This window comes from Triplophysa rosa, linkage group LG11, assembly GCF_024868665.1.
Source record: "Triplophysa rosa linkage group LG11, Trosa_1v2, whole genome shotgun sequence".
Classification (NCBI taxonomy): domain Eukaryota; kingdom Metazoa; phylum Chordata; class Actinopteri; order Cypriniformes; family Nemacheilidae; genus Triplophysa; species Triplophysa rosa.
In genome coordinates this window covers 21,013,696-21,035,684 of record NC_079900.1, presented here as the reverse complement: position 1 = coordinate 21,035,684, position 21,989 = coordinate 21,013,696, and the positions used below count along the sequence as shown (strand labels likewise).

At 38.3% G+C, this 21,989-nt stretch overlaps 3 protein-coding genes across 3 annotated transcripts in view; 1 reads left to right on the top strand and 2 right to left on the bottom strand.

Moving 5' to 3' along the window:
• mosmoa (modulator of smoothened a) overlaps nucleotides 1-5,690 on the bottom strand; it is a 40,718-nt gene extending 35,028 nt beyond the window's left edge. Inside the window, exon 1 of the mRNA XM_057347042.1 lies at nucleotides 4,878-5,690. Within this exon, the coding sequence (XP_057203025.1) occupies nucleotides 4,878-4,983 (106 nt within the window). The 5' untranslated portion in view covers nucleotides 4,984-5,690. The remainder of the gene's footprint in view (nucleotides 1-4,877) is intronic.
• A 1,193-nt stretch (nucleotides 5,691-6,883) lies between these two features.
• Nucleotides 6,884-19,526, bottom strand: LOC130561985 (cytochrome b-c1 complex subunit 2, mitochondrial). Its single transcript, XM_057346707.1, has 14 exons — nucleotides 19,418-19,526; nucleotides 18,131-18,235; nucleotides 17,875-18,024; nucleotides 17,696-17,760; nucleotides 17,548-17,604; nucleotides 17,179-17,303; nucleotides 16,977-17,074; nucleotides 16,468-16,525; nucleotides 14,284-14,379; nucleotides 11,413-11,612; nucleotides 11,239-11,319; nucleotides 8,748-8,824; nucleotides 7,630-7,783; nucleotides 6,884-7,174 (listed from the first exon to the last, which is right to left on the bottom strand). Exons 1-14 carry the CDS (start codon nucleotides 19,448-19,450, stop codon nucleotides 7,091-7,093), a joined length of 1,383 nt encoding a protein of 460 aa, XP_057202690.1. The 5' UTR covers nucleotides 19,451-19,526; the 3' UTR covers nucleotides 6,884-7,090.
• Nucleotides 19,527-20,293: 767 nt separating this feature from the next.
• Nucleotides 20,294-21,934, top strand: snu13a (SNU13 homolog, small nuclear ribonucleoprotein a (U4/U6.U5)). The gene is made up of 3 exons (XM_057346282.1): nucleotides 20,294-20,508; nucleotides 21,121-21,241; nucleotides 21,395-21,934. Exons 1-3 carry the CDS (start codon nucleotides 20,506-20,508, stop codon nucleotides 21,655-21,657), a joined length of 387 nt encoding a protein of 128 aa, XP_057202265.1. The 5' UTR covers nucleotides 20,294-20,505; the 3' UTR covers nucleotides 21,658-21,934.
• Nucleotides 21,935-21,989: the final 55 nt, after the last annotated feature.

Below are 21,989 nucleotides of genomic sequence, written 5' to 3'. Positions count from 1 at the left end.
CTGATATCATCTCTATCGCGGTAGAAGTCACATGACGTCGCACGTTACTCAACTACACATAATGCGCATTCACTTCAACAATGGAGGAAGCCGCTGCCATTGTGCGGCAGCAGCGAGTTCTCTTCCCTGTGACAAAACAAATGATGAGGTGTGTGGAACTGGTTTGGTTATAGAAAGTGAGACATAGGCACACAAAGTGACAAATTAACAACAAGGCTGTGAAATAAAACTACCTCGTGCTTGTCAAATATGAATCATGTGTATGTGAGCTCATTTTACTCAAGAAGGATCACAGATTTACCGGATGAACAACGCGATGTGCTGCATGCATATTTGTTTAAAACAATGATGACAGATGATTCCTTTACAAGAAGTCCGACGTAAACAATGGGGAATATATTCATATTTTCTGATTTGTTACATTTGTGTACTAAAAGTGCTAATGGATGTTATATATTGCGGATGCTCGGCATGGAGAATTTAGCAGCGCGAGCCCTGGAGTCTGGATTTCTATGTGACGCGCAGTTTCATAATACAGGTATGATGAGCTTTTACAAATGTACATGATCGGATTTGCGCTCCTCACCGCAAATTATTATATTACTTCTGCTAGAGAATTTAATTTATTAAATAATGTTCGGATATCAACAAGAAACCACTTTTTAATCATATATATCGAGGTTTAATAAAATTCTCGAATAAAAGAATGGATAATAAGCTTAAACGTAGGTTTAATAAAAGAATGGATAAGCTTAAACCAAAAATATGCCTGGCCTGTCCTTGTGAATCGGTTGAGTGCTGGAACACATTCAGACACTTTATATTAGTAACTAACTCAAGTAAGTAAAGAACATTAAACATACTAACTCACAGTAAAGAGTATGTTAATTTTTTATTTGATTTTCCTTAAATAAACTAGTATATCGATATGTATCGTTATTGTGATATAAAATTGCTTCTATTGCGATAGAAGATTTTGGCTATATCGCCCACCCCTAATTGCGATAGTCGATATTACTGTCATTTTATAAATATTTTATGCCACTGATCAAGTAATGATAATATAATAATGCAAGTACACCCTTTCAAAGAACAAAGGACATTTAATAGAATATTTGGACATTGAAATTGTAATGTAAATACAAACTGGAGTGTAAATATTTAAAATAAATAAAACAGATACTTCCAGTACTTAATTATAATTGTTGATTTACGTTGCTGTAAAACGTTGCTGGTTAATAGCGTTTTAATTATAATTGTTGATTTACATTGCTATAAACCTTGCTGGTTAATAGCGCTTTCAATATGGATATTTCTAGGGCTGCAACAACTAACCGATAAAATTGATAATAATCGATAATGAAATTCGTTGTCAACGAATTTCATTATCGATTAGTTGGTCTGCGACGTCACTTGCGAGCTGCGCAGTTACAAATCAAGCGCGTCTTCTTCCCTTTTAAAATTACCGTGTCTCTCCGTGCAGCATGAGCTGCGCAGTTTTAAATGTCAGACGTGGTTCTCCGTGGATGCGTCTCTTCGTGCAGCGCGAGATGCACAGTTTTAAAGTCACAGGTGTCTCTCCGTGCTGCACAAGTTGCGCAGTTTTAAAGTCAGACGTGTCTCTCGGTGCATGCATCTCTCTGTGCAGTGCGAGGTGCGCAGTTTTAAAGTCTGACATGTTCTGCATGCATCTCTTCAAGCTGCGCAGTTTTAAAGTTGGGAGAGGTGTTTTAAATGACAAAATTAAAGATTATATTAGTAAAACCCAATTTGTGGCGTTTGCACTTTGCAAAGTACATAATAGGCTAAATACCTTGATTTGGTGGTTTATTTAGTTCAGTGGTGGGTAACGAAGTACATTTACTTGAGTACTGTACTTAAGTACACTTTTTGAGTATTTGTACTGAAGTATTACTTTTTCTGTTTACTTTTTACTGTACTTCACTACATTTGAATGACAAATATCTCACTTTTCATGGCACAAAAAAAATATTTCCTTGGCCGACCCTCCCCTCGCTCCCACGTTTGGGAGAGACTATTGTCAGTTGCTTCTAATATGACACACCTGAATCAACTCACCAGGTGTGTTAATTATGGAGACATCCACACATTTTGGGAGAAGGCTAATGAGTTCAGTTGTGTATACTTTTCCCATATCTGATTTACTTATTATAACCAAAAACCAATTAATCGGAAAAAAAAAATCGTCCAACTAATAGATTATCAAAATAATCGTTAGTTGCAGCCCTAGATATTGCCCTTAAACATACGCATCGATTCGCTTCAGAAGACCTTTGTTAAGACCACGGAGCAGTGTCAAGCAGTTCTTTTATCGATGGATGCACTTTTTGGAGCTTCAAAAAATTGCCCCCCATTCACTCCCATTCTACCGCATACTACATTATTCTTCAAGAAGAAAGTCATATTCAATCAGGATGCCTTGAGGGTGAGTAAAACATGGGGACATTTTGTTTTGCCTCTGAAATATCCCATTATGACTGGTTTTGTGGTCCAGAGTCACATATATGTTTGCTCACCTTCCCCAGTCACAAGGATCATTTGGTTGACATGTCAAGTGCAAAGTTCACATTACCCAAAAACAAGATTTAAGTTATGACAATGTCTGTATAGCACAAATGTTGTAAGGTGTGAGACAACTGTGTGCCAAAGAGTAATACTTATGACCTGAGGTTTGTTCAATTAGCGATTATGTAATAGCAAACTAAAACGGATAACTTTTCTGCAAAGCAGAGGAAATGTTTTTGATTTTGTGTACCCATCAACATAGCAATAATAAACACATAATGACTGAAAAACAACTTGATGCAACAGTTTAGTCAAAACATCTACAAGTAGATCAAAGAAACAATTTCCGTGAAAGAGCCCTAAACAGTGTCTCATCACTGAATTATTTTGCCTCATTCTAGTCTTAGTCCACATCAAAGAGAGAGGCAGGGACATTACAAACACTTTAATGATTTTACCATTCACAGGAAGGAAATAATCCGACAATGGCTCAACAAAGGAGACCATTCATTTTAGTGAATTGGATGCGGCAAACAATGAACTTTAAATACCTTAGTTTGCCAGCTGAAAAAACAACCTGATAAAAACAAACACAACAAATATCTATGCATCCATCCATGAGGCTTTTTTCTACAATATTTTTACCAAGTCTTTCCTAGGCAGACAATGGATAAAGTTTTATTGGACAAAAATGAATAGTTTTTGTATTGCGTATTTACATACCAATTTTTAACACCACAAATGTTCAACTCTATTGTTAAAAAAGGCTTAATTTCCTTCGTGTGGAAAAAAATGACTTGATTTTAAGGTGAAATGTAACAAGGATATGCTTTCATAAGACTCAATACTAATACCGATTACTAGTTTCTTATCTACAGAACAATGATGCCAACAGAACAGACAATAGAAACGCCTTATACAAGTAGCCATAATGATTCTCGCAGGCAGGAAGAATTGGCTGAGATTGGTTGCGAATGGCTAAAAATGACATGACAGCATAATTTTGTTACATAGCTGCTTGCGTTGACACCTCATTCACTGATGTAGTATGAGGTATACTAAGAAAACAACACGCGGTCGCTCATTCTTGCTGAATTCGGTGGATTGTGCTTGAACCCCTCTGACCCACTTACTACGCAGTCATGCATGCTGAACAAAGAGCAGCTGTTTATCAACAGCCCGCCTGCACATGGACATCTGAGGACAGTCATGTTTGGCAGGACGGCTTTAAATGTTTAACAATGGTGTTGGTGTCATAGTTGCCTTGGAGAGCCTGAAAAGAGTCATTCAATTAACCAAGACACAAAGCAATAAGAATAACCTCAAGCACTTCTTGGGGTTTATCATGACGGCTGGATAGTATTGGATGGTGTTCAAATGAATGCTTTATTTACACAACTCGAATATTACAGAAGAATCGTTGGTGCAATTTGCCTGCAACCAATGATTGACATGTCGTGAGAATACATCTGAAAAATAAAGTGTTTCCAACTTAAGTCATTTTTAATAAGGAGTTTAACAGTTTTACAGACTGAATTATTATTGAGTAATTTATTTAGTTTATTTATTATGGGGTTTAGAGGTTGAACTTTTAAAATAGAATTATTATATATATATTAAAATAGAAAATAAGCTCAAATTAAATTATTACTACCTTATTACACCAAACTTAATTAATATTTTATGACATTAGGCAAATAATGAGAATAACTACACTCTTAAAAATAAAGGTGTTTCACATTGCCATAGAATAATCTTTTTTCTAAATGTTCCATAAAGAACCTTTTATATCCGTAAAATCTTGCTGTTTCACAAAAGGTTTTTTGTGGCGAAAAGGGGTTATAAAAAGAACCAAAAATGGTTTTACGGCATCACTGTAAAGAATCTGTAAAGCACCTTTATTTTCAAGAGTGTAGAAATGCATTCTTTATTGAAATTCTCGTTCATTTTTCAGGCCTGAACGTCTCAATTGTTCAACTTCATGATCTAGGTGAGACTTCCAAGGTTTATTGCTCATATAAATTATTAAATATTATATAGCAATTTTTTATCAAATAAAAATGTTCATGAACATTTACATAAAATCCAAGGCATTTTGTTTTGAATATATTAAGCCAAAATCAATTAAATATTTGCATGCACATTAACAAACGAGCACAACAAAGTTGTTCTATAATTCATGCAAGTTAAAATAAAGTGTGACCTGCTAATGTAACATAAACAACCGTCTTTGTTGTCTCAAGATACTTAAATACTTAGATAAACTCTTTAGAGGAGCGTATACCTAAAGCTCCTGCTGTTTTGTACACATCTGCATACATAACAACAGAGAAATATCGATCACATCTCACCTGCTGACTCGCCAGTGTTGATCCAGTCTGGATTGGCAATACTCGCTATGGCAAATATATCCGCAGCCAGAAATAGACATCCTGAAATAATGGTAAGTTTATCCATCTCAGGTTATCTGGTCAGTGGTGTTTGACTGAAAAAGTGAGCAAATCTTTCTTTAGATATAAGAAAGCAGTCAGTAAGCAGAATGTTCACTGTTCAATCCCGACTGCATGATATGATATGATGTATATGAAGTCCAGGGCCCTTTTAGATCAATATAAAGGCCCAAAAGACCAGGCAATGTCCCTGATCTTCCTCCTAATAAGAGCTCAGGGCTGGTGCTCCATCCTCATCATCATCCTCCTCATATGGTGACTGCAGTGTTCTTCTGTTACTAGCTAACGGGCTACAGATCCCGACGGGTTGTTTGTCGTCCGGAGGGCCTTGTGCCGCTCGACGTCCTCATAGCCATCTCAAAACAAGTTCTCGTCGGCGTGATTTTAACAGGAAAAGAAGAAAAACAGCTATTTAGAGCCGCAATCGGTCGTTTTCGTCGACGGTGTTATGGTCCATCTTTCGCCTCAGCTGCACGCGCATCTGCACGACCGCCGAGGGCGAGCACGGCACCGCCGCATCATCTTCTTCATGCCAAAAACGGATGAAAAACCAGCCTGGGGGGGTTAAAGAGTGTTATGTGAGTGCGTAAGGGAATTAAAGACAGCAAACCGCCACTGAAGCATGAGAAACAACGATGTAAACGCAGCTCTCGCGTCTTTCCCAATGACATCAAGCGAAAACCCCCACGCAGCGTCTATCGTCAGACACAACAGGCCTCCGAGATCACGCTCTGCTATTATCGCGAGAATACAGAAGGTTACGGGGTCTCACTCTCTGCTGTGTTCGGTGCATCATCGTGCCACTGTCAACAACACATGATTGGAACAAACTAAAAATACTTATTTTAATATCTTTAATGTATTTCAATTAGCTAAATTAATAATAAACATGTACACCAATGCATTCGTAAATATCATCAACGAACTTTACAAGAAATGATGCAATGCATTTTCCCCCTTTAGCTATAAACAGGAATTATATAGCTACAGTTAAAAACATAAATTTAATAATAAAGAATATATGATATTGCAGGAGTTACTGATGGGATAAAATATTTGAAAATTACTGAAAGAGATTATATCAGATTATATAAATGGTATTTGATGCTGTTCAGGGCCTTTTAAGGAGAAGTTCACACAAAAAAGGTTCCCACTGATTTTCCATATTGTGAATTAAAAAAATCACTATAGTCAAGTCAGGACCATTTTTTTGTGAACTATTACTTTAATACATACCTTAAAGTGACAGTTCACTCAAAAATGAAAATTCTGTCATCATTTACTCATCCTCAGATTGTTCCAAACCTGTATGAATTTCTTTGTTCTGATGAACACAAATAAATATAATCGTAAGAATGTCAGTAACCAAAACAGATCTCATCCCCCATTCACTGCCATAGTAGGGAAAATAATCACTATGGGAGTAAATGGGGATGTGATCTGTTGGGTTACTACTACTTATTCTTTCCAAATATCTTGTATCTTCTGTAGCAGAACAAAGAAATGTATACAGGTTTGGAACAATCTGAGGGTGAGTAAATGATGACAGAATTTAAATGTTTTGGGTGAACTGTCCATTTAACACTTAATGACAATATACTGTTATACAACTCAACTGTTAAAGAATTATGAAAGATGCAAATAATTGTATGTTTTAATGCAAACAAACTAATGTTTTAATACATATAAGTTTGCTTGTGTTTTGTTCAAACACCTTATTGTAAAGGACAATATCCATATATTTTAGAACTTATTTTTCTAGAAATTACTTCACTTATTTTAACCTTAGAACATATACGTAATCAAAAATAAGAGTTTATTAATTTTATTAGGCCCAATTTGTAGCTTATTTCTTCATCCTGAAGGCTACTGGAGGAAACGTCAGAATCAAATGTCAAAGAAGCCACTTATGAAGGACAGAAGAAATATTTATCATCAATCAATCGTTTTAATGAATGTACATAGATACAGGGACATGGACGAAATTGATGGAACTGATTTTGTGATAAAATGACCAAACATGTTTGTACAGCAATCATGGTTTAACATCTCAGAGAAGTTTTTACACAAAAATAAGATGGACAATATAGTTAATTTTAGATCAGGACCTTTTTTCACAATTCATCAAGAAATGGTGTGTTTGCCAGATGTCCATAGCTTGACATTGTCTTCTTGCTTTCAACAAACTTCTTTGCAGCCTGTGGAAAATATAAGAGTGGTTATGTTAAATATCATTCATAAAACGTATGGTTGCATATCAAATTAAAATACCTCATATGCCTACATAGTGTGGGATTGTCTGATATGATAAAAATACTGAAACCAACGTACAACATTTTTCCTGACACAGATGCATTTATGCTCCATGATATTTCTATGATTCTACAGTAAGTTACATTGTCTACAAACTGTTTTAACAAAGTATATTTTTAACTATAAAATATCATTTAGAATGTTAATTGTTTTATCTGGGTGGGTATATGTGATCATCATTCTGAACTGCTACAACATTCAGACAAAAAGTTTTAACTTGGTTTCAATACACTTTTCGAGTGTTGCAGTATGCCTTCATAGTACAACAACCTCCTATTTGAAAAGATCAAGAAAATGTAGATTTCGTGTGACATACATATAAAAAAATCATGTGACTTACCTTGATGACATCATTGGAGGTCACAGAGTTAATGCTCTGTGTCACAGACAGAGGTGAGCTGTAAGATCCACTGCTCAGAACCTGAACACCCACTTCCTCCAGCCATCCCTCTGAAGTCTCCAAAGACATCAGATAATCAGCCAGCAACTGGTTCCTAAAACACATAATAACAAGCCTTTCATCACCCACCAGACCCTCTCTCTATCCATCATCAGTGCCTGCAGAAAAAGTGCTCCTATCAAAACGTATAACTCGCTCCACAACTGAAACAACTTTTCAGCTGACGTAACTGGGAGCATGGGGAAAAATAATAAGAGTAAAAGTTAAGCACTGCCTACATTATATCCCACTGAATAATCACACACACGTTGCTCTCACAAATACATCTCAAGTAGGTCCTTTCTAGCAGGCAGACTGCTGCTGTTGGACTGCCAAAACAATGATTTATAACAATAATGTAGACTATACATTTTAAATCCTACCCAGTTTAGCTATTTTCTCCTCATTTTTAGTAACACATATAGACAGTGATGTGTCAACAAAGTCCCTGTTGATTGTAACCATGACAACATTTGTGAGCACCACCTCAACTGCAAAAATGCTGCCCCCAAAAGGGCAAGATCACACAGAGACATCAACAGTATTTCTTCATTTTTGCTTATAAAAATTATTTCTTCAGAACAGTAAAATAGGTTACCAAAAGGATTTGTCTTGGTCCTAAATACTATCCCATATTAAGTTTTAGAACTAGATATTACAAATATAGAATAACAGGACTTAATAATGAAATATCACTATAATATTTCAAATATCAAAACGATCGCAGAATTAACAAACAGCATCTACTTTTTTAGGATAACCGTCACTTCTTCAATTATTCTTCATTCTGTTAGGTTTCAAGCTGTTCATATTCTTGTCATTATGTAAATGATCAAGCATTAAAAGAGCTTGAGCAGAGCCTACATTGCAAAATATACTACTTTTTTCAAACAGATACTGCAGAACAGGAAAAACCCATTGCATTAAGAAGGTAAAATGGTTTGCCAAAGCACTTTCATTTACTGACTGAAAGACGTACACATGCTGAGGCAGCTGGTGTAAACAAGCTGTATACTCACTTTGCTGAGGTGAGGTCATCTGCAGTAAGTCTTCCTTCAGCTATGGCTGTCACCTGTGCCACGGCTGCATTGATTACCTGCAGAGAGAGAGAGAGAGAGAGAGAGAGAGAGAGATAGAGAGAGAGAGTATGTGTCAGTCAGTCATTCACTTTCAGCTGAGATCATCACAAACACATTCCCATCATTAAATGAATCATGTCAATCCAAACCTATATGCTAATTAGGGCTGGGACGATATATCGCAATTCAGACTATTTACACCTGTCTAGGGTGATTCTGAAATCGCAAAGGCTTCTGTGTTCGATTCTGTGTTTTATGCACAGCTCTTCTGTGAACTACGGCCCTTTGATTAGTAGGAAGTACTGCTCAATCTAAAATCACTACGAGATCGAGCCATTTATATTGTGCATTTCAAACATCATTATAAATATACTTTATTAGCATGAAAATACCTGAAAAGGTTTGAAGAACAGCGATAGAATATAACCATTGGCATTTCCTGGACTGGAACAGTTTTCTGCAGATTACATGCTTTTATTTAACTAAAGTTATAAATTTATATTTAACAATATGCAGCCGTTACAGGCGCGCAATGAATCTCGGGATAGCCGAGGCTGTTAAGGATCCATTCTTTGTAGCCTTGTCAACCAGCGGAAAAAAAGGTTGCATTTTGAGGCTGCCTTTGAAGCAGCCTTCGAAATGGGACAGCCTTACCAGCCTTCAGTCGCGCTGCTGTGACGCAATCGGTCTTGACATGCAGCCTTCGAAGCACGCAGCCCCTGAATTGGGACACAGCTATAGTACATTTCTAAGGTTGGTTAATTTTATATATTTGGGCTGTTTCAATCTACATAAACGCAACAGACTCGGAACCTTAAAATGTTTATTTTATTTGAGAGTCTGTTTAAAAAAAGTCAGAAATGTCTATGCTGTGTCCCGCTGCTGTCACCACGTGAAAGGAGCAGCAGGTGACATAACTTTGAAATCCTGCATGAGGCTAGGCCGTCTCATTTCAGTTCGCTTCGTGGACTTCGGGGGCTGCGTGCTTTGAAGAACGAGACCTCGTTTTTAAGTCCACGACCTTAGAAGGTCGCAGCCTTCGAATTGGGACACAGCTTATAGCCATCCCAAATGGCGCACTCCGGTCTTGTGGACCTCCTCCGAGTCCACACTTGGTGACGTCAGGAAGTGCAGACCTATAGGGCACTAGGCACGAGTCCACAAGGGTACATGGGAGTGCATTTTTGGGACAGACTTGAGGTCATCACTCCGGAAAGAGCATACGGTGCTTTCTAATGGCTCTTGCGGTACTTTGATGTCATACGCTGATCCGTCCACACAGCGCCGCATGAAGTCGACCACACTGCTGTCCCATTGTTGTTATTTGAGTCAGGAGCTGCCAGTTTTTATAGTTCTGTATTTCATATGGTGATTATGCCACACAAGCATTATGCAATAGATACTTAGGATTGTAATGCAACTACTTATGTTCATTTATTTATTTGTATACACAATTCTTAATGTGCATAATGTGTTCTTAATTTGCATATATGTTATTATTTCTCTATAATACAGAAGCTGTGTTGTTCAGCTTTACAAAGCCCAGAGACAACTAGATATAAATCTACAACAAAACATGGTTATTGCCTTAAGTAAGAAAATGCACTGCATTCAAAGTTTTTATTCTTGAATAGTTGGCTTAATAGAAAATAAATAAGCAATAACGTGAATAAGAAACAATTTTAAATCATTCATAAAAAAAATATGTCATGTTTACGTATATCTGACATCCACGACACTCCTCCCATCTGTTCTGTGATTGGTCGTTCGCAAGGATTCCTGGGTAGGTAACTTCAGCAGAGGCTCAAAAGATGCGGGCTTCATTGAAGACAAATGGGATGTAGACTTGGTGAGCACGCGCAATTTAAGTCCACGAAACCGCAAGTTCACATGAAGTGCGCCTTTTGGGACAGGGCTTACGTGTGAAAATTATACTTCTTCTTTGCCCCATATTCGGAGTTTCTGCGCGTGAGTGCCCTCTGGGTTTCGGATGTGGCGGCATTTAACCGTAATTTATTAATGACAGAAAATGTCATTAAAAAAACCTGTTTACACCATGGACAATAAGCATAAATATATTGTCATGGCCAAAATATTGGCACCCTTGGTAAATAAATAATAGCAAAGAAGTGAAAATAAATCAACTGAATTGAAGACTCCTTTTGCTATCGTATAAGAAATATATCTTATAAATAATATATGTCTTTTTTATATATAAAAAAATCAATCCATTGGAAGTAGGGGGGGAAATCCCATAATGATTTTTTTCTCCTATATACATTGGCTACAATTATTTTCACCATTCTGTGACAGATGTGGTCAACGTAAACTATTACATTATTTCTCTTTTTCTCTTCCATACAGTTTTGAACCAACATGACATTTTCATTGTTTGGCTGATGCTGCCGTATGTCCTGGTCATGACACTCACCTCTTTGGCAGAGTGTGCTTGTGAGATGGTATATACTCCAAAGAGTCCCGAGTCAGAATAAGTAGCATTGAAAGCTGTGGCCTGTTAAGAACATAAGTAAAAACCATCAAATCCATTGTAAAGTCAAAACAATCCATCTGTACCTCATGAAAGAATGAGAACAGGTAAACTTACATCAAACGGCTGAGTGGTAGCCTTGGCGATGCCCTGGCTGAGTTTGCTGGTAATGTTAGATCCTCTCTTAACATGCGGTCCAGCTCCCAGAACCCTCTGCAACACGCTGAAGGCATTGGCCTCTGCTGAGCCTGTTACTGCCCCTTCACACACCACCAACGCATGAACCAGAGCTCCACCACTCTGTGTGCGCAGCTCACCTGTAAACAAACCACAGCGCTTTAATATTTAAATGAATACTAAATGATCAAACAAAATGTCCATGTCACAATTTATTCGGTATACATTTTAAGCAACACAACGCAACACTTTTGTTTTTGCCCCCATTTTTCATGAGCTGAACTCAAAGATCTAAGACTTTTTCTATGTACACAAAAGGTCTATTTCTCTCAAATATTGTTCACAAATCTGTCTAAATCTGTGTTAGTGAGCACTTCTCCTTTGCCGAGATAATCTATCCACCTCACAGGTGTGGCATATCAAGATGCTGATTAGACAGCATGATTATTGCACAGGTGTGCCTTAGGCTGGCCACAATAAAAGGCCACTCTAAAATGTGCAGTTTTACTGTATTGGGGGATCCGGGGGTCCAAAAACCAGTCAGTATCTGGTGTGACCACCATTTGCCTCACGCAGTGCAACACATCTCCTTTGCATAGAGTTGATCAGGTTGTTGATTGTGGCCTGTGGAATGTTGGTCCACTCCTCTTCAATGGCTGGGTTTGGGTTATGGCTCACCCACACGACGCCATACACGCTGTCTGCCATCTGCCCTGTACAGTGAAAACCGGGATTCATCCGTGAAGAGAACACCTCTCCAAAGTGCCAGACGCCATCAAATGTGAGCATTTGCCCACTCAAGTCGGTTACGACGACGAACCGCAGTCAGGTCGAGACCCGGATGAGGACGACGAACATGCAGATGAGCTTCCCTGAGACGGTTTCTGACAGTTTGTGCAGAAATTCTTTGGTTATGCAAACCGATTGTTGCAGCAGCTGTCCGGGTGGCTGGTCTCAAACGATCTTGGAGGTGAAGATGCTGGATGTGGAGGTCCTGGGCTGGTGTGGTTACATGTGGTCTGCGGTGCGAGGCCGGTTGGATGTACTGCCAAATTCTCTGGAACGCCTTTGGAGACGGCTTATGGTAGAGAAATGAACATTCAATTCACGGGGCAACAGCTCTGGTGGACATTCCTGCAGTCAGTCTGCAAATTGCACGCTCCCTCAAAATTTGCGACATCTGTGGCATTGTGCACATTTTAGAGTGGCCTTTTATTGTGGCCAGCCTAAGGCACACCTGTGCAATAATCATGCTGTCTAATCAGCATCTTGATATGCCACACCTGTGAGGTGGATGGATTATCTCGGCAAAGGAGAAGTGCTCACTAACACAGATTTAGACAAATTTGTGAACGATATTTGAGAGAAATAGGCCTTTTGTGTACATAGAAAAAGTCTTAGATCTTTGAGTTCAGCTCATGAAAAATGGGGGCAAAAACAGAACTGTTGCTTTTATAATTTTGTTCAGTGTAATTGTTACAGTAATGTGAATTTAGGAAAAAACACCCTAACTGCAAATAGAAAGTTGTGTAGGAAACACAGATTTTGACAAATAGATTTGTACAACTAAATATACCTTCTTAAACATTTTAATGCAATTGCATTCTAGTTATTTTAACATTAGGCACTGTGTGTGTAAAATCACTCTAACTCAAGGTCACTTGGGGCTTTTAGCTTTTCTTAAAACTAGGGATGCACCGAATGTTCGGCCACCGAATATATTCGGCCGAAAATAGCAAAAAACGCATGTTCGGTATTCGGCCGAATATGTGAAATGGCCGAATAAATTTTACCGAACATGACTCGAGAAATGATCAACTAGCAACCAGCGCAGAGAGAGAGAGAGACGTGCGCTTTATTAATGCCGCAAAACTTTTTGGCAGTGTGTGTGTGGAGCATTTTAAGGTGTCAGAGAAAGACACAGCACGGGACTTGCCGCACGGAAGTAAATTTCCGAATGAAAGCGTCTTTACCGGTCGGTAACTTGTGTACTTCAGACGGGAGCGGGCTGTCTGACAGTAGCCCCGCCGCTCGCGACATCCTTTGACATCATACAGTGGTCGCGCGCACACAGTTCCCTGTACTAAACAACTTGTCAAAGTATGTTCTGTGCATCCCGGCCACGAGTGCACCAGAGAACAGTCAGCTTCTGTGGGCGGAGTTTGGAAGAGAGACGTGAACTGATATGGTTGTCAGTCAGCATCATTCAGAATTGCTTGCGTTCGATGTTTTTTTTTCTTAAAATCATTTTGCAACGTAGCCTATAATAATCCAACAGTTTTAGTTTATTTGTATTTTTAGTTTATAGGCCTAATAAGGAATGACACTTTTTAATGAACTGTTTTGTTGTAGGGGTACAGAGTAACTTACATTACATTCTTTTATCAGTCAGTTATAGGCCTAATTAATATAGGCTATTAAATGTTTTGTTTTAGTGTATTTTGTTTTGATCAATTTTATATTAAGTTGTATTGTATTTTATTGAAAAGCAAGACAAATTTTTAAAAGCAAATTTTGACTATTCAGTTTGTGCAATAGTGAAAAAATAGCTTAATAAATAGAAGAAATGCAAAAACCATATTCGGTGTTCGGTATTATTCGGCCTTCGGCCAAGTGTTTCACATCATGTTCGGCTTCGGCTTCGGCCAAGAATGTTAGATTCGGTGCATCCCTACTTAAAACTAAATATTTTAACAGCTCCTCACACTATAAAAGTGTTTTGTTTCTAAAAAGAAATATGCATTAAATTGTACCTTTATTACACACAAAGAATTTCCATTCAGCTCAAACATATGTCATTGATGTACTCACCACCACGGTATACAGCTTTAGCCCCTGCTGCTCCGGTTCCTTTATGGACACTTAAGAACTGCTCTCCAACCTTCTTAAGAACATCATGACTGACCCCTTCACAAACAAAGACAATCACATCTTCATAGTGACATATTTTCAGGGGCCAAGCCCCGAAGGGGCTATGGCCACTATTGTTTCTGTTGGTATTATTCTTCTTAACCAATGGTAGTCTATGGCAGCCCTATGAACCGTACGTAGGAAAATTATGAAATTTGGCACACTCATAGGGGTGGTCCTCAATAATCATGTGACCAATTATGGGGTCTCTAGCACTCACTCTATAGTGCCACCAGCAGTTCGAAAATGCACTTTTCAAACGGCTGTAACTTTTGAACCCATCGATCCACAGTAATTCTACTCGGCACATGTCATGCACTCCTCACGCCCATCGCATTCCAAGTGTTACATTAAGACTCCGCCCATTACAGTAGCGGCCATCTTGAAAAGTACAGTATTGCGTTTTTTCCCAAAAATGTATTGGTGGCTGTAACTCATCCAATCTTTGATTCATCAATACGAAACTTGGTACGTGTCATCGACACCTTGGACTGGGGGTCCATGCCAAATTTGGGAACAGCGATTATCAGTGATTACGATTCTGTCACGATTGGTCCAACATTTTGAAATGTGTTATTAACCGCGATGTCTTTCGAATGGTATGATATATCGCCACCAAATTTGACACAAAAGTCACCGAATTACTGTCCCAAACGTGCCCTTGAAATTTCAAGACAGCGCCACCTAGCATTCATAAGATATAATGCTTTTATATAATTGCCTATAACTCTTGAACGCTTTGTCTGAAATACGTTTTCTGACGATCATTATTTCTCTTGGTCCGTGCCGATTCCATTGATGCCTAATTTGTCATATTCTAACATTCGGTTCCTTACTTATTGTAAAGCATATGAAAAACATATTTTTTCGCTGTTCATTTGACAAAAGTGTTCTATTTTATTCCAAGCTCCGCTCATATGAACTTTGAACCGAGGCGCACAGAAATGGCCGAACTGATTTTTGATTTCTGGGGCGATTTTTGAGAAATACCTCTGCAAAGTTGACTGTGCCTATGACATTGTCTCTTTCTCATATTGATCTATTCTGACTGGATGTAACGTTTTGTGCATTACTATACAAAATTATATTCTTGCTTTCATTGTCACTTCTGACGTCTGTTTCTCCTGTACACTGTATTTCTGTTACATTTGCTCGACTGTCTCATTTCAGCCCCTTCGGGGATTGGCCTATGTCGATGCTTGAAGCTCTGAAAGCTGTCCTTGGCAGGCAGAGTGCACTATGTCAAATGAGTCGCTCACCCTAGACTGCAAGGTCGCGGATTCGAATCCCGAGAGGCACGTGTGTTGCTTGTATATATGAAGTGTACGTTGTGATTGCGTTTTTCACGTACATATTGTTCTTGTGGCTGTGCGCTGTCACAGCTGCAACTTTGGTTATTGTTACCTATTGCTACTTACACCTCTTATAGCTTTGCTCAGCAGCCCCGATTGTGAGATGTCGGCTCAGTGGCGAGACTCGCTAAGTCACTGGCATGGAGTCTTTGGGGTCAGTGGTTCGAATCCGACTGTGGGTGTGTTCTGTGCTTGTGTGTAAATTGTGTGCTTTGAGTTTGTTTTCACCTATTCTTCTCGACCTGTCCCTTTTTCATCACGGATTTTCCGTGTGTCTCTTTTTTGCTCCATTGAGGCTCCTCGCTGCGCTTGCGGAGCCTTGGCCCCATATTGCTGCTTGCAGCTATATTAAATACATTTGTTACTTTAAATTTCTATAAAAAAATGATTTCAAGGCAGCACAAATGCAATCCAATAACTGCTAACTATTTATTAAATAAAAGGTAAGGTAAAATTTTATTGAAACTATTTTACAAAATACAACTTATTCCCACAAAACATATGCAACTTTGATTGCACATTCTGATAAAAAAAAATCTGTAACTATTTAAAATGCTAAATGCAATATAAACAATAACAGTTCTTAGCTCATTTAGCGTTAGTCATAAGTAATCTGTTTGAAAAGTCTGGTGTTCTGTCCACACTGGAAACTGTTTATGAAAACAAACGCCATTGACACAGTTCCCAACCATAGCCTATGAGCACAAATATGCATTCAAAATGAAAGACTCACCTAATCCAACAAGAGCCATTCGTGCACTGGTGTAATGATTCACAAAGAACTTTTGCAGCTACAGTTTCAAAGCAGAAAGAGAACGTGTTTACATATACCTCATCTTATGTCTCATTATGTATTCAGACACTTAAAGTGACAGTTCACCCAAAAAATAAAAATTCTGTCATCATTTACTCACCCTCGAGTTCAAAATCTGTATAAATGTCTTTGTTCTGATGAACACAGATAAAGATATTTGGAAAAATGCTTATAACCACAAAAATGACAATTGTAGTCAAAAGTGCCCCAGAACTGTTTGCTGTCCTACATTCTTCAAAATATCTTCTGTGTTCATCAGAACAAAGAAATGTATTTTAAAAAATTACTATGGTAGTCACTGGTGGCCAAAAAACGATTTGGTTACAAGCAGAACAACTTGAGGGCGAGTAAATTACAGAATTTTCACTTTTGTGTGAACTGTTCCTTTAAGAAGACTGAATCATACAGATGAGCTTTCGGTCACTTACGTGATCAACGCCAATCTTGCCCACCATGAAGTCTGGACAGTACAGTGAGTTGGACAGAGCGTTCTTATATGCAGCTTCATGCAGCTTCTCAAGAACACCTGTGTGAGAAACACCTGTCATGAGCATCACACTTACGCCAGTTATCATGGCAACTTCTATACCGTTTCATGCTGTTATACAGTCTGCAGGTGTAAGGTTGTACCTGTCTGTGGGCTCTGGTCGGCTACAGCCTTGTCTATCTTGATTCTAGGGGAGATGTCAGAAAGCTCCCAAGGCCTGAAGTCAGGAGCAGTGGTCACATTGACAAGGTATTCTATGACGGTGTCACTGCATGGGTAACGTACAGGAAAAATTAAATGCACGTATAAAATTATGAGCTTTACAAATTAAGATGTTAAATTTAGTTCCATTTTAAGTGTTTTTGACCATGATTTTTAAAATTAATTAACATACAAATAGGGCTGTATAATCCTACATGCTTAATTTGAGACCAAACAACACAATTAAAATGTGAGATAAAATAATTGCTGTCATGCCCAGCTTCAGCTCATGTTTTAAAAGAGACACTCACAAATCATCTCTCAGAAAGTCCAGAGAATAAACCATGTGTTCCCTCGATGATGTCACACTGAAACAAGGCAAACATGAGAGTGAGAGATTTGCTGGAGTTTGTCTAACTGAAAGTGTTTAGGGAGGTCTCATGTAAATCTATAACTGACCTCAGACCAGCACCTACGGCCTCCAGACCCTGACAAATCTTGAAGGAAGATGCACCTTTAGTGGTCTGAAACACAGAACAAATTCATTATGACACATTCATAAATCGCATAACGTCTGAATACAACTTGCTGTATGATTATGTATTCAGTGACATTATTTCTAAAAGCTCAGAACATACCAGATTGGCTGCTAATCGTAGCACGTGAGTGACACCCAGGTTATCTGTGGTCTCATAGCGACTGCCTGCTTTCACAAACACCCCGATTTTAGAGACTGGGGCGTAGTTCTCCTGAGAGGCGACGAGAAGACCACTGGGAAGCTTGGACACCTAAACCACACAGCCATGAAACATGGTGAAAAAAGAAAAGAAAAAGCGTGATGCTGTGAAGGCTTTCATCTTATCTGAGCTCATAACATCAGCAAACCTCAATCACCTGAACATCCTGGGCTGGGAAAACGGCTGGTGTCGCAGGTTTTCGGGTGGCCAGAGGTTCACTCAGTGACTCGTTCCTCCTAGCAGCAGCGGCATAACAACGTCTCTGTGGAAAACAGGGCTGTCTGCTTAAGCAAGCATCACTATTAATATCGTTCACATTAAGTGTTTGGGGGTTTGTTAGACTCTTGTTAGACTTAGTATGTAACTCGTATGAAATAAATGACCTCAAATATGTTGAGAAGAGGTGTATTATGGGTATTTTAAGTTGGTTAAAGTACCTCTGGCCTCATAAACACTTCTAAGGACCAATTTAACTCCAGTTCATTAAAGACAACTTGATATAGATTATACATGTATTATATTAGAGACTGTCCTCACAGTGTTTTACATCCTGGAATATATAAATTGTTATACTCCCTATAAAAAAATCCATAAATTGAATGTCCACGAATTTCCAAATGACAATTCCAAACCTCTAACCCCACATTTATTATCAACAATTTTAATTTGGAGTTCAAAGCAGTGGTTCTCAAACTGGGGGCCCCAAGATGGATCGAGGGGGCCATAGATTTTGTGGCATTTTATAAAATATAGAAATTTAGCATACATTTTATGCAATCAAACATAAGCCAACAAACCAACCAAAACAATTGATGTTTCAGCATTGTAGAACTGAATATGTTATTGGCTTAACTAAAATTTCAAGTTTAAGATTATAAGTCTTTATTTGGGGGCACCAAAGCGATGCACCCTACACAAAGGGGCCTTACAAACGAAAAAGTTTGAGAAGAACCACTGCTTTAAATGATGAAAAGCAGACGTATTTAATACAATTTTGACATATGTCCCAAGATTTCCAAATGTGCTTGACATGGCATTCTCATCCTGGATCAGCATGTTCTCAGGTAAAATACCTGTTAGAGAGGTCAGTCTGTCACTGAAAGTACAGTATCAATGTGTCTTGACCTTGATACACGCAACAGAACAAGGGACATTAACATACAATATAAACTACAACCGGAAGAAACATCAGGGCAAATTATTATCAAGAATAAAAGCCTGAAGGATCTGTATAAATGATGATTCTATTTAGCCGGGAGAAGAAAGTTGAAAGCGGCTGTATGTCAACCACCGGCTCATTACTGCACTACACTAGCACTAGCAACACTAGCCTGTAACACTCGAATGACACATGTATGCTGATCGTCAAACACTCGGGTTTATTTTAAACTCGCCATTTATACACACTAAAAAGACAATGCAGACGGAGAGAAAGAGGACTCACGGAGAGATGAGTGAAACCTCTAAAACCTGTCATGACTTCAAATCTCTCCTTCAGCCGCTGGGAAAGACAGTTATGGCCGAACTGACGTCCTACCCACAATCCAGTGCGTTTCGGCGACACTCCATATATGGGAACACTGGCGTCCTGTCAGTTCTCAGGTTATCGCTTTAAAGTCCATGGTGTAGTCAATATGTTAAAATGCAATTTATTTTAAGTATATAATGTTGTTATTGGATAGACATTCTGATTGGATTAGACATAATTTTATACTATATCATTTATTTATATTGAGTAAATACTTAATTAAAAGGCAAAATGTTATTGAATTTAACCATTTTGTATAGTACAAAATTATGTTCTGTATACAATTACAAAATTTTCAATAATTTACTTTCACTCTCAAGTTGGGACCACTTCTGAGTGGAACGACTTCCAAAAGGAAGTTATCATCCCTCCCTATGAGTTGTGGCTAGAAGGGATACAGCTAAAAAAAAAAAAAAAAGGCATACGGCTACATCCTGGCGGGATGCAAAATCTCGCCATAAAATTACAATAATATACATTAGCTAGTGCCTACACCTACCCAAACACTAAACCTAACATTACAATAAAAATAGTAAAAATAGCAATTAACTGTTGTAAGCGTGACAAAATTTATGCGGTATTAAAGTGAGCATGCCCAGTGGAGGTAGCTGTATCCCTTCTAGGCAAAACGCACAAAAACGCCGTTTTGCACTCGCCCGTTCTTTGCCCAGAATGTTAGTTTTGACTAGAATGGAGTAGGAGTAGGCGTTAGCTAATGTAATTTATTGTAATTATATGGCGAGATTTTGCACCCCGGCCGGCTTCTAGCAACAACCCCGAAGGTTGGCCGTCTCTTTTTGATGACGTAACGCAGCGCGCCCCATGCATTCCCGTCTCACACAAGACGCACGTTGTTCGTTGAGCGTACGAAAGTGTTTACGACATTTTCTTATATCTCTTTGTTTGTCACTATTTAAACAAAGGAGTTTTTTTTGTCCTCCGTGAAGCACACGCCGAGAGGACGGTTCACATTTCTACAGAGATCGGAAGCACCACTTGCAGTAATGGTACAGATGCTTTTATCACTAACTTGACTCGTGCTTAACTCTACAACTAAGTTAGTTAACTTCGATATAACATATGCATATTGCACAGTGTTTCTTTATGTGCTGTTTACCGTATACTATTGTCTTTACATACATATTTTTCCGATCAAATTCCTAGTCGTGTTTTTATTGAAGTTTAGTGGTGTAACTTAGGCCAGTTACCCACGTGTGATACACCACGAGGTTTACTACAGCGTTCACATCATCACAGTGTCAAATCTTTAAAGTTACCTATATAGGAATTCATTAAAGGTTAGATACTCACTGTTTGTATTACAATAACTAATCCTAGCTTACAAGCTTGTTAGGACCCTCAGGAAATGTAACCATGATTTTATTATAGTGAAATGTGCTGTATTACCATAATACAAAGGTTTACTACAAATGTCATGGTTGAACTGGTTACTATAGTAATGGTAAATTTGTGGTGACTGATTTTACTACAAATACCACTGAAAAGTATTGTTACTGTAGTTAAACAATGGTTCATTTTTTTAAGGGGACATATGAGCCATATATTATTGTGCTTATGCACAGGCCTCACACGGTTTGATGTATTCTGTTTTCTTCCAGGCTGAATCAGACGTGAATCCTAAAGCTTATCCTCTGGCTGATGCCACACTTTCCAAAACAATATTGGACCTTGTGCAACAGGCATCCAATTACAAACAATTGAGAAAAGGGGCCAATGAAGGTAATGAAATATTCTTGTTCCAGTCATCCTAGTCTAATATTAATCTGTTCAAGACAATGTGATTTATCAACGCAACGCAATTATCAAAGCTTGTGCTTTAAGTTAAAATGTTAAAGTGATTGTTTTGTCCTTGTTTATTTGAATGTATCGTAGCCACCAAAACTCTGAACCGTGGAATCTCCGAGTTTATTGTGATGGCTGCAGATGCTGAACCTCTGGAGATCATCCTTCATCTGCCTCTGCTATGCGAGGACAAGAATGTCCCGTACGTGTTTGTGCGCTCCAAGCAGGCCTTGGGTCGAGCGTGCGGGGTCTCCAGGCCCGTCATTGCCACATCTGTCACTATTAAGGAAGGTTCTCAGCTCAAGCCCCAGATTCAGTCTGTGCAGATGGCCATTGAGAGACTTCTCGTCTGAGATCATTGACACATGCTTGTTTTTAAGTTGTAAAGTACAACTTTACATTTTGAACTATGAATATATTTCTCTATATGCTGAACTTAAGGGTTCTGAAGATTTAAAGTGTTTCGTTCTTACTCATTCTGCTGTTGTTGTTGAGCATGTGTGTATTTAACAAACAGCAAGACGATTCTTTGTTTTGTAATTTCTTTTTTTTTGTGCAGCATTTAAAACAATAGTTTATATCATTTATTCTGTATCATTTACACACTTGCAATTAAAGAGATACTCCATATGCATTAGTAACTAAATTTGTTACCTTAAATATTTTTTGCCTTTAAAGTGATAGT

Excerpts from the sequence above, each read along its gene's own strand:
- LOC130561985 (XM_057346707.1), bottom strand. The coding sequence starts at position 19,450 with ATGACAGGTTTTAGAGGTTTCACTCATCTCTCC. Across the intron at positions 17,075-17,178 it reads CGACCAGAGCCCACAGACAG|GTGTTCTTGAGAAGCTGCAT; the intron begins GTACAACCTTAC and ends TTTCTCACACAG. Across the intron at positions 11,320-11,412 it reads CTACCACTCAGCCGTTTGAT|GCCACAGCTTTCAATGCTAC; the intron begins GTAAGTTTACCT and ends TGTTCTTAACAG.
- snu13a (XM_057346282.1), top strand. Across the intron at positions 21,242-21,394 it reads GAGAAAAGGGGCCAATGAAG|CCACCAAAACTCTGAACCGT; the intron begins GTAATGAAATAT and ends AATGTATCGTAG.